General features: G+C 46.3%; 1 protein-coding gene across 3 annotated transcripts in view; it reads left to right on the top strand.

The window, feature by feature from the left end:
• Nucleotides 1-1,255: 1,255 nt before the first annotated feature.
• Nucleotides 1,256-12,669, top strand: part of ARFGAP3 (ARF GTPase activating protein 3) — a 52,244-nt gene continuing 40,830 nt past the window's right edge. For all 3 annotated transcript variants that reach the window (XM_069489407.1, XM_069489406.1, XM_069489405.1), the window contains exons 1-2: nucleotides 1,256-1,408; nucleotides 8,254-8,372. In XM_069489407.1, the coding sequence (XP_069345508.1) occupies nucleotides 1,340-1,408; nucleotides 8,254-8,372 (188 nt within the window). In that variant the 5' untranslated portion in view covers nucleotides 1,256-1,339. The remainder of the gene's footprint in view (nucleotides 1,409-8,253; nucleotides 8,373-12,669) is intronic.

Raw genomic sequence — 12,669 nt, 5'->3', positions numbered from 1 at the left:
TGCTGTCTTGCACTGTTCAGCATCGATTCTGCATCTTTGACTCCTTTATACAGATGAGCAAACCACGCTTTTAAGCGAAGTGACTTGACCAAGGCCACAGAGCCGGGAAGCAGGTGGCTGGACTGGGACTGGCGCCAAGGTATTGCATTCCACGCCAAAACCTGTTAATCCCGCCACTGTAAAGCCAACCTCAGGCAACATTTCCAGTGGCTCCACCCCTACTATTGTAAAAGAGGCTTAAACCCTTCTAGCTAGTAACGTTAAAGGGTAAAATGCAGCCCCGAGGTACTGGGGTTAAAAGTCAAGTTTCTGGTCTAGACATAATCAGTTCTGATGGAGCGCTCTTTGCCTCAACCAGCACTGCAGTCTCTCCGTATTAAAACTAATTTCTGGTGGAGAATGCCTCCCAGGGCAGGGCGCAGTGGCTCACCCCTGTAATCCTAGCACTCTGGGAGGCTGAGGCGGGAGGATCGCTGGAGGTCAGGAGTTCGAGACCAACCTGAGTAACAGCCAGACCCCGTCTCTACTAAAAATAGAAAGAAATTAGCTGGAAAACTAAAAATGTATATAGAAAAAATTAGCCGGGCATGGTGTCCTAGGCCTGTAGTCCCAGCTACTTGGGAGGCTGAGACAGGAGGATCGCTTGAGCCCAGGGGTTTGAGGTTGCTGTGAGCTAGGCTGACGCCACGGCACGCTAGCAGGAGCAACAGAGCAAGACTCTGTCTCCAAAAAAAAAAAGGAAAAAAAAAGAAAAAAAGAGAATGAGTCCCAGCAGGGCACGGCCTAAGCTGAAGGCAAGAATAAAGACGGGAGCACCAAAAACCCGGCGTCTGGGCTCGAGCCCCGTCTATTGGGTGTCTGTGGAGGGCGGGGCTGCCCCTTCCCCGCAAGTCTCGGGCTTTGCCGTTCGCGGGGAGGATGTGACAACCCCGACCATAGAAGCACTCCGTCGGCGAAATGGCGACCAGCCAGCCGAAACGTAGCTGGATCCTTGCGCTGTGCGCGTGGGAGCAAGCCCCGCCCCGGCCCAGCTTCGCCGTTCACCGCCAGCGCCGAGGGCAGCCGAAGGTCCGAAAGCGTGCGAGCCTCCTGCGCACGCGCGCGGAGCTGCAGGACCGGCCCACCGCGCCGCTCCAGCGGAGCCCCCTGGGAAAGAGGGCGGTGCCCGCGCTCGGCCGTGGGCGGGTCCGTGGGCGTGTCCTGCCGGGAGCTGGGCGGGGTCTGGCCGTCACGCGCGGCCCCGCCCCCTCGCCCTTCGTCGCTCTCCCGCAGGCGGCAACCGCTCGTCGTCAGCTCTTCCCGGTTGGTTCGGTCAGCTGTACCCCGGTTCTCTGTGACGATGGGGGACCCCAGCAAGCAGGACATCCTGACCATCTTCAAGCGCCTCCGCTCCGTGCCCACTAACAAGGTAGCGGCCGCCGGGCGTGTTCGGGCCTGCCTGGCATCCCTGCCGGACGCCACGGGCGCCACGGGCCGCGGCCGAGGGAGGAGGAGCCGGCCCGGCCTGTGACACGTCGCACTGTGGGGCCGCGGCCTCCGGGCCTCGCCCCGGGCGGGACGGCGCGCCGCTCCCCAGCTCCCTAAGGGGGCCTGGGCAGGGGGCTAACCCGCGGGGGGGCGGGGCAGGCTCCTGAGGCCGGGGCGGGAGGCCGGGGCGCCCGGGGCTCCTGACACCGAGCCGGGGAGCGGACGCGGGCGGGGGAGTGGACACGTGTGAGTTCCTGGGGCTGCAGGGGGCCAGCACCTGGGGGCGCTAGAGAGGGCGGGGGGCATACACCCGGCTCCTGCGAGTGGAGGGCGGACACCACAAGGCCCCCGGGTCAGACACTCCAGCTGGTAGCACTGGGTGCGTGGGGAAGCTTGGCTCACCCCCTAGACGCCGTGGAGCTCGCCCCTAAAGTTCCTTGGGGGTGTCTGTTGGAGCCCGGTTGGCTCCCTTTGTCCTTTGGTGGCAGCCTCAGTTTCCTTGTCTGATAAAGCCGCTAGGTGGTCTGCGATGGCTTCCAGATTTTCTCTTTTGCCAAGAAAGCCCACCACATATCCTTTCTCTTTCCTCCCTTGGGCGCTCTTGGGAATTGGGGTTTTCCCCTTTTTTGTCCAGAAGTTGTCTCCCCGCCCCAAACTTTTACACTTTGCGCAACTGGCTGGAGGTGTTGTGATGACACAGGGGGCTAAGGTGACACTCTGGGCGGAGGGTCACTGGTCGGAGAGGATCGTGCAGAGTGCAAAGGGCTGTCGCGTCAGCGCAGACTTTCCGCACCCTTCTTGGGACAGGGGTTCTGTCTGGTCCCCACTGTCACCTCCAAAGGCAACAGCTGTTAATGAACTTGGCCGTGAGCCTTGATGTGATGGCATAGAAAGTTCCTGAGATTTACAAAATTTAAGTGTTTTTGTTGGTTTTAAGTCTCGATGGTAGAGGGGAGCCCGTATTTTTTTACAGCCTGAGAGAACTGAGGAAGGAAACAGTTTGCTGGAGGTGATGTCTGATGGATGTGGGCAAGTTAAGAGGACAAAGGCTCCAGGAATTCTTCAGTTCCCATTTCTTTACTGTTTTCTTTCTTTCTTTCTTTCTTTCTTTTTTTTTTTTTTTTTGAGACAGAGTCTCACTCTGTTGCCCAGGCTAGAGTGAGTGCCGTGGCTTCAGCCTAGCTCACAGCAACCTCAAACTCCTGAGCTCAAGCGATCCTCCTGTCTCAGCCTCCCGAGTAGCTGGGACTACAGGCATGCGCCACCATGCCCGGCTAATTTTTTCTATATATATTTTTAGCTGTCCATATAATTTCTTTCTATTTTTAGTAGAGATGGGGTCTCGCTCTTGCTCAGGCTGGTCTCGAACTCCTGAGCTCAAATGATCCGCCCACCTCGGCCTCCCAGTCTTTCTTTTTTTTTTAAGGCAAGCACAAAATGAAGTTTATTGAGGCGAGAAAGATAGGATTATAGAGCAGGAGCAAGATACAGGTTTACAGAGTGTGATACATATGCCACAGATGATGACCCCACCTGTGTGGCAGCAAAGGGAAAGCGAAAGGAAGGGTACAAAAAGGGCTTTACTGTTTTATTTTTTTTTTTTTTTGAGACAGAGTCTCACTTTGTTGCCCAGGCTAGAGTGAGTGCCGTGGCGTCAGCCTAGCTCACAGCAACCTCAAACTCCTGAGCTCAAGGGATCCTCCTGTCTCAGCCTCCCGAGTAGCTGGGACTACAGGCATGCGCCACTATGCCCGGCTAATTTTTATATATATATATTTTTAGTTGTCCATATAATTTCTTTCTATTTTTAGTAGAGACGGGGTCTCGCTCTTGCTCAGGCTGGTCTCGAACTCCTGACCTTGAGCGATCCACCCGCCTCGGCCTCCCAGAGTGCTAGGATTACAGGCGTGAGCCACCGCGCCCGGCCCTTTACTGTTTTCTTGATTTTCAAATTTAGATTGGTCTGTTTCAAAGAGTGGTTATCGTGTAACTAGATAAGATTAGGATCTACAGTTAGCAAGGTGTAAACTATATTTTTTGTCAGCTTTATCTCAAAACATATCAACATGTGTTCCGTTTGATTGAATTCATCAAAGCGAAGGTGCCCCTTTTAAATAAGAAGTCAGTGTCTTTATACCAAGAGATACTTTTGAGGGATATGCTTGTAAATTATTACCCAGACTCTGCTACTTTCTAGCTGTGTCACCCTTCAGCAGGTTGTATGACCTCTTTGTACCTTATTTTCCTCATCTGAAAATGGGGACATAAAAATGAACCTAACTCAAAGGGTTATTGGTGAGGATTAAATGAGATAATTCAAAAAAAGCATTTGGAGCAGGACCTGCATATACGTCCTAGTCCTCAGTAAATGTCAGCTACTTTTGCTGGTTGTTATTTTTATTATGAAGAACACATCTATGGAAAATTTTATATTCTGTAATAGCATTGATAAAAGCAATGAACAAAAATATTTTCTGGTAATGTTTCATAGTAACGTGCTGTATTTCTTGGTCAAGATCTTTTATTTGATCATTGGTTTGAAACATTGAAAACTAGGTTTGATGTGGAAGAGTTGGATAACAATAAGCATTTAGAAATTGGGGTCACAAAAAAGAGCTCTAAGATACATGAGACAAAAAAGGTAGTTAAAGAAAAACAAGTTGGTTTACTTGTAGAATATGGTATCCAATTTCTTCCTCTCATGTATAATGATTTACTCTGGATCAAAGGTTTTTAACTCATAAGCGTCAGTTTTCTAGTTTGTGAAATCCTCCCTCATTGTGCTACTGTTCCTTAGCTTCAGGGGGTGTTTGTGTTATTCATTCAACAAGTGTTGGGGGAAAAAAATATGAAACTATTGTTTTTAACTTGCACTGTTCACTTAATAATTTATCATGAATATTTTCCATATTATTTCATATCATTGTACAAGAAATAATGTATACATTATGAGGACATACTGTATCTAACAAGATATACTGTTAGACTCTTTGATTCTGTAAAATAAAAAAAAAAAATAAAAAAAAAAAAATTTATTTCTCTATTAAAAAAAAAAAAAAAAAAAACAAGTGTTCACTGTGTGAAGCACTGAGGGTGTATTCACTGGTGGATAAAGACACGGCTCCTGCCCTCAGGGAGCTTGTGGTCTAGTGTGCTAGTGTGGATGAAGGGTAGACACAGGACTGCAGGTGGTGTCTTGTCTTGTCTTTTTTTTTTTTTTTTTTTTTTTTTGAGACAGAGTCTCACTCTGTTGCCCAGGCTAGAGTGCCGTGGCATCAGCCTAGCTCAGCTTTTTTTTTTGAGACACATTCTAGAGTGCAGTGGCATCATCGTAGCTCACTGCAACCTCAAACTCCTGGGCTCAAGCCATCCTCCTGCCTCAGCCTCCCGAGTAGCTGGGACTACAGGCATGCGCCACCATGCCCGGCTAATTTTTTCTATATGTATTTTTAGTTGTCCATATAATTTCTTTCTACTTTTAGTAGGGACAGGGTCTCACTCTTGCTCAGGCTGGTCTCGAACTCCTGAGCTCCAATGATCCACCGACCTCGGCCTCCCAGAGTGCTAGGATTACAGGTGTGAGCCACTGCGCCCTGCCAGGCGGTGTGTTTTCTGCTGTGAGACAGTGTGGAGAAGGGGGGAAGAGCAGACTCAGGGAGCAGACTGTCTGGGGTCCAGTCTCCCTGCAGCTACTTCTTAGCTGTGATACTTAACTCAGGGATTCCTTAGTTTTTTTCTAAAATGGGGATCAAGACTAGCTACATAATTTTTGAAATGTACAAAATGAAAGTACTTGAAAAGTACTAAGAATTTTAAGATGAGAGGGTGAAGCATCAAACTAATCACAAGCCCTCTAAGCATGGGGCCCTGTGCAACTGCCCAGATCGCACACGTGCCCAGGAAGCTGGCCCTGATGGGATGACAGTAGTACCTTCTGCTAGTGCCCTGCTAACAATAAGGTTGTTACGAAGATGAAATTGGCTAAAGTGCCAACAACAGTGTCTGCCATAAACACTCAATATTAGTAGCTATTATTTCTATAATAATTATTATTCCCATCATTAGGCAAAACAAATTGTCAGTCAAAAGCTATTTATTATTCACCATGAGAACTGATTGTTCTGCTTAGAAAATCATATCTTGACTTGGGGATTGCATATCAAAACAAATTACAGTCCCTGCTCTCAAAGCACAGCCTTCTGCTCCAACAGGAGAATCGAGGCAGCATTTGTGGGAGCCAGACGCGTATTTCTAACTGCCTTCTGACCTCGCAGGTCCCAGTCTCAACTTGTTAGCTCTCCCACCCCTGCACACTGCGCCACCACCTGCATTTGCCTTTAGTGAGTGCCTGCATCGCGCCAGGCTTGGTGCTAAGCTCAGATGAACACTACAGGCATGCTCCCGCCCTCATGGAGCTATGTTCCAGCAATTCCACGGCTTAGTTGGTGGGTCTGGAGGGTGCTGAAGCCACCACATGAGAAACCTCACTGCTTTCTTCTTGTAGCCAGCTTTGTGACTACTCAGAAGTGACTCTCACACTTGCTCTGGGCCGTACAACCAAACCTCTGCTGTCACCTCCACCAAAAACCCTCTGAATCCTGTCCTTGCTTACTAAGATACAATCTCGTAGCCAGTTGTCTTGCCCACTAGACTGCTAGACCATGGGCTCCATGCGGGCAGACTTTGTCCACTTTTTATGTGCCAGGTACAGCACTTAGTAGTAAGTGCACAGCCACTGTTAGTTGCGTGAGTGAGTCAGGGGTTACAAACGGCCTCTCAGAGAAGAACAGCACCATTTGGCAGAGTCCATCATGCTGGACTTGATGTCCCAGGGAAGAGGGTTCCTCTCTCTAATGGCTGTTACCACAGGGTGTTCTCCTTTCCACGTCTGTCTCCCCACTTCACAGTGAGATCCTTCAAGACCAGCAGGCGGTCTGGCAGGGAGCAGGGGCTGAGCGAGTGTCGTGCAGTCACGCTCTCTACTTCATACCTCAGCCCCGTCACACGTCTGCACACAGCAGGCAGTCGGTAAACACTGACGTGAACCCACCGGCCCCTTTTCGTGTCAGTTGTCACTCCACCCCCACTACTCATGCTCGATCAATGTGAGCCTGTCACAGTAGGGGCTTTGGAAAGCCCACGCATGCCTCCTCTCTTGTATTGCCTTCAAAAGGCCAGAAGCCAGATCTTTCTTGGTGATTCTGGTTTGGACAACCTTCTCATAGGTGGCTCTGCACATAAAGTGTATCTAAAATACTTTTTTTTTTTCCTAGAAAAAGTTTAAAAACAATTCTCCTCTTAGAAGAATTTTTACTATTCTATTCTGACTTTAATTATAAATATTAATTTCTAAGACAAGCACTGTGTATTTTAAAGTATTAATACTTTTATGTTCCTGTTATCAGATGAAGAATGTTTGGCTTCAGTGTCAGTGTAGAAGGGGCTAGTGATAATTTTTAAGCTGGCATTAAGTTTTATAACTTGTTTGCTTGATTAAAAAGTATTTACTGAGTGTTTACTTGAGTATGGTGCTATTTTTCAGGCTCTGTGTGAGATTAAAGAAACACAAATGTATTCAGCAGACACTTACTGAGTGAGCATTTACCATGTACAGGCTCTGTGCTAGTAGAGAGGAAAGCAAGGTGACTGGGAAGGTCCCAGCCCTGTAGGAGCTCTCAGTGGCCTCAGTGGGCAGGGGACACATCGTTGGTTAGGAGCTGTGTCTAAGAGTTATCAAAGTGACCTTGACAGGCTGGAGGGGACAAAGGTAGAGAATGCCCCAGCAATTCACAGAGGAGCATCTCTCTGTACTTGTTACCCATTGCTGTATATCAAATACCCCCCAAACTTAGCACTTAAAACAACAGACACTTATTCTCTCACACAGGTTCTAAGAGTCAGGAATTGAGGGTGTCTTAGCTGATAGGTTCCAGCTCAGAGTCTCGCGTGGGGCTGTCGCCATCTGAAAGCTCACTCACGTGGGGGTTGGCCATAGGAACAGAGGTTCCATACTGGCTGTTGGACTGAGTGCAACAGTTCCTTGCCACTTGAGCCTCACCAAAGGGCGCCCAAGTGTCCTCAAGACATGGCAGCTGTCTTCTCCCACACCTGGTAATCCCAAGAAGAGAGAGAGAGAGGTGGGGGGGAAGTCACAATGTCTTTTATAACCTAATCTCAAAAGTGACATACCATCACTTCTGCCATATTCTATTGGTCACACAGACCACCTTGGTAAAGTGAGGGGGGAGATAATGCAAGAGTGTGGATACCTGGATGTGGGGGTCGTTGGGGCCATCTTGGAGTCTGGCGGCCACACTCTCCTCTGGCTGGGAAGAGAAGAATTATGCAGGAGTGTGTAGCCACTGCCCAGGGGCATGGTTGGACCTAGTGTGTTCCAAGCAGGGTGCCATGCCTGGCTGGTGTTCATTTACATGACTGGTAGGATCCCTGCCGATGCTTCAGGGATGAGTAATGTTTGAGATGGTGTACAAACCCAAGTTCTCTTCACTCTGCACTCTGTAACGTGCAGTGTTACAGTATGAACATTATAGTTTATAAGTAATATTGTATAGATAATGTATGATTAATATAGTTGTGTATAATATTATTGTAATAAAAGAAATAAAAATTTGAGTGTTTTTAAAAAATCTAAGATATTTCCTAATAACCAGTTTAAATTGCAAAGGTCAGGCAGTTTTCAAGGTAAGTCATGTACTGTATCCTCTAGGATGACTCATTTGGCTAATATAAATTAATTAATAACTGAATTTAACATCTCTCTTTCAGGTGTGTTTTGATTGTGGTGCCAAAAACCCTAGCTGGGCAAGCATAACCTATGGAGTGTTTCTTTGCATTGATTGCTCAGGGTCACACCGGTCACTTGGTGTTCACTTGAGTTTTATTCGGTAAGTGAATCTTCCCACATGATTACATTGCTATAAGGGTGTACTTTCCCTTTTTTCTTTATGTGTGCTTTGACATCAAGTAAAATGACAGGTTAATTGTTAGTTATGGAGATTTTTTTTTTTTTGAGACAGACTCTCGCTCTGTTGCCTGGGCTAGAATGCCGTGGCGTCAGCCTAGCTCACAGCAACCTCAGTGCAGTGGCATCATCATAGCTTGCTACAACCTCAAACTCCTGGGCTCAAGTGATCCTCCTGCCTCAGCCTTCTGAGTAGCTGGGACTCCAGGTGTGCTCTACAACATACAGTTAATTCTTGTATTTTTAGTAGAGACAGAGTCTTGTTCTTGCTCAGGCTGGTCTAGAACTCCTGAGCTCAAGTAGTCCTCCCGCCTTGGCCTCCCAGAGTGCTAGGATTACAGGCAAGAGCCACCTCGCCCAGCCCTTGTCTCTTTTTTAAATGTTGAGGGATTTAGTCGCCAGGGCAAGTTTATTTCTTTATTTACTTCAATTTTTTCTTTCCTTTTTTTTTTTTAAAGACAGGGTCTTGCTCTTTCACTCATGCTGCAGTGCAGTGGTACCATCATAGCTCACTGCAGCCTTGAACTCCTAGGCTTAAGCAATCCTCCTGCCTCAGCCTCCTGAGTAGCTAGGGCTATAGGCAGGAGCCACCATGCCCAGCTAATTTTTTGTATTTTTTGTAGAGACAGGGTCTTGCTATGTTGCCTAGGCTAGTCTTAAACTCCTGCCCTCAAGTGATCGTCCCACCTGAGCCTCCCAAAGTGCTGGGATTACAGGTGTGAATTGCCACACCTGGTCAATATAGTCTTTTATGCACAAAATTTTTTAATTTTCATGATGTCCAATTTATCTGTTGGACTTTTTTGTTGTTGTTACTTGTGCCTTTGTTGTCATATCTAAGAAATCATTGTCAAATTCAATGTCATGAGGCTTTGGCCTTATGTTTTCTTCTCAGGATTTTATAGTTTTTTAGGTCTTACATTTGAGTCTTTGATCCATTTTGAGTTAATTTTTGTTTACAATGTTAGGTAAGAGTTCAGCTTCATTCCTTTGCAGATGGATATCCAGTTTTCCCAGCATCCTTTGTTGAAAAGACTTTTTTTCCCCCGTTGAATCAGTCTTATTTTTTAATGGACTGTTTTCCCAGATTGATCATTACCAGCTAGCATACGGTAACCTAATCTACCCAGAGTGGGTGAAGACTAGACAAAAGACAATACATAATTGGTTCTCTTCCTTTCTCTCTTTACTGTGTTCTTTCTTTCTGCCAAGTCTCTGCCATATAATCTGGTCCTCCCTCTTCCTCAGGGCTAAACCACATTGCCACTTTGCCCATTCCAGGAAATCAGATAGTTTTCTGAAGTGTTCCTTGTTGAGAGAAGGACTGACCTAGAGCCTGAGGACAGGCTCTAGGGCCATCGCAGGTTTAATCACTAGCCTTTTAAAAGTCAGATAAATAGAACTGTATGAATAACAGTGCTTATAAAGGATTCAAAAACAACAATTAAAATTCACTGTTTAACCAGAGAGCAAGAGTCTAGGATTTGGGCAAGAGAAAGTCAAAGATGAGAAGGTACTCCGTAATTTTGTGTGTGTGATTTTTTTGACATGGGGGAGCTACTCTTTAAACATTTTTTATTGATTTAAAAAATTAAAGACACTAGCTCATTGGGAAAAAATCCAAGCAGCCCCAAAGTATATAAAGTAAGAAATGAAAGTCCCTCCTCTAGAATCCTTTTCCCCTTTTCTTCCTCTCCTACCTGCCCCCCCCCCACCAGCTCCACACACCCTGAGTCCAACTTCCCAGGCATGATCCCTGTTGACAGGGTGACATGGGTGATATATTTATTTAATTGGAGGGGTTTTTTTTTTAAGTAAAATTTCAAGTCAACAAATTTATAGGGAAAAAATAATTTATAAACTATGGCTTTTGCCAAGCAAAAGGGGGAAGACAGATTAGGAGTATATAGAAATGACAAGCTGTTTTGGGAGCTCCTCTCCCTCTAGCTCTGTTTCTTCTCAAGTTTACTGTTAAGTATTTCATGAGCTTATTAAAGGTGAATGGGCCAGGCAGAGTGGCTCATGCGTGTAATCCCAGCACTTTGGCTCTCAAAGTGAGAATCATACCCCTAGGGCAGGAAGCCAGATGCATCCTAGCACTTTGGGAGACCGAGGCAGGAGTATCTCTTGAAGCCAGGAGTTGGATACTAGCCTGAGCAATATAGTGAGACCCCATTTCTACACAAAATTAAAAAATTAGCCAGGCATGGTGGCACGTGCCTGTAGTCCCATCTACTCAGGAGGCTGAGGCAAGAGGATCACTTGAGCCCAGGAGTTTGAGGTTGCGGTGAGCTACGATGCCACTGCACTCTAGAATGTGTCTCAAAAAAGAAAAAGAAAAAAAAGTGAATGGAATCCCTGCATTGATCTTGTTGGGATGGGGCTAGAGATAGGCTTAAACACAACATAAACAAGAAGACAGGTTGCAAATTTCTGCATAAGAGATGGAAACTAAGCACTGCACCTCCTTCTGGTTGGAAAATTGGGCAAAATTTAAAAGAGGAGGTACATTTGCAATGAACATAGAAGGTTTGGTGAGACTTTGATAATGGAGACAAGGCAGGGAAATGGAGGTCGACACTCAGACTTTAGATACAGAGACAGGAAAAAGTGAAATGCTTCATAGCTAGTTTTTGTATACATAGGAAAATGAGGGGAAATAAGGTTCAAGGGGAAGATTTGTGTGGTGTTGTGGAGGGTCTTAGCTGTCAGGCTGGGAGCTTATACTTAGATCTTTGGGCTCTGGAAGGGTGAGGCATGTGGGGAGGCTGACTCGGCCTGGGTGGAGCAGAAAGTGGGAGGAGAGGAGTAAGGACGCTGGAGCTGGCTGTGGCGGAGTGGGGGAGGTGGGGAGTGGGGGAGGTGCGGGGTGGGGGCTGAATCCCACGCCATCCCTTCCTGGCTCTGGGCATGTTCCTAACCTGTGTCTTAATTTCCTTCTTTTGAAAGTGGGCTGAGAGTACTAGACCTCACTGTAGAGGGTGTTGGGAGGAGTAAGCCAGTGAATGCCACACAGCCTGGCCCATGGGAACCCCAGGACATGTCCACCATGACCAGGTGGGAATCACCTGGGCACCTGCTTGACAGACATGTGGGGAGAAGCTTTTCGTAATGTTAGCAGGAAGACAGCACTCGTATGAAGCGTTCAAGCAAGCTATAAACCAAGGGCTGCCTGGAAGCTGTTCCTGAGCTTGTCTGTGTGTAAAAGTCAAGATTAATTGGGTATGGTTTACTCCATTTAAAATTCTGATTACATGAAAACATTGTCTTGTTTACTTAGTGAGATTCATTCCGTTACCAAAAACTTGGCATTGTCCACGAGGCCAAATCAGAATGAGGACAAGTGGTTTGTGGGGGAGGAAAGAGAAGGTTTGTTACTTTGCCAGCAAAGGAAGAAAAATGGTAGGCCTTGTCTCAAAATTTGAATTTCCTGAACATTCATAGAAATACAGAGCTTTTAAATGATGGGTTCTCAGCTTCAGGCAATTACTGTTCAACTACAGTTGATGATTTTGATCTTCCCATCTCTGCTGAAGACAATCTCCTGACCTCCTCCGCCCAGGACCTACCTTTACCAGGTCAGCTGGGCTGTCTCCTGTTGCACAAATAAAAGACTTGCCTGGCCCAGCCTGCCCCCCAACTACTGGCCTGGGGCAGGGATGCAGGCTCTAGTTCTCAAAAGGGAGTAGAGGATGTTTTAAAGAGACAGAAAATATTTTTGCTGTTTTTTTCCAGGCCATTCCCTCTGTTACAATTCTAATTTCATAAGTTTTTGAAATTTCTTTAAATCCTCTGCTTACAAAAAAGTACTGACTTTGGCATCCATTAGTGAAGCTAATTCATGGAGTTTTTAAGGAGGTTATATTTTGACTCATAGAAGGATTATAGAGGTTGGGGTGAAACCTATTTCTCATTTACCTAATTGGCTAACAGAGGCCATTTTGTTAAAGTTATACTAATTCTTCAATTTTCTTACTTTCTCTGCTTTACTTTTTCCTTAGCACTATTACAAACCTTTAACATACTCTTACACTAAATTAGAAATGAGGAATTACCTACAGGGAACCATCTCCTTGCATGGGAATGGACACTGAAGAGCAATTTAAGTTTCTTTTTTTTTTTTTTATTTTATTTCTTATTTTCCTCTAATACTGTTCTAGAATTAAGTTTCTTTTTAAGGTTACTGTAGTACATATTCAGAGTCGCTTATCATCAAAACC

Source organism: Eulemur rufifrons, chromosome 16 (genome assembly GCF_041146395.1).
Source record: "Eulemur rufifrons isolate Redbay chromosome 16, OSU_ERuf_1, whole genome shotgun sequence".
Lineage (NCBI taxonomy): Eukaryota > Metazoa > Chordata > Mammalia > Primates > Lemuridae > Eulemur > Eulemur rufifrons.
Note: the sequence above shows the minus strand (reverse complement) of the source record. Positions and strands in the feature narration are given on the sequence as shown.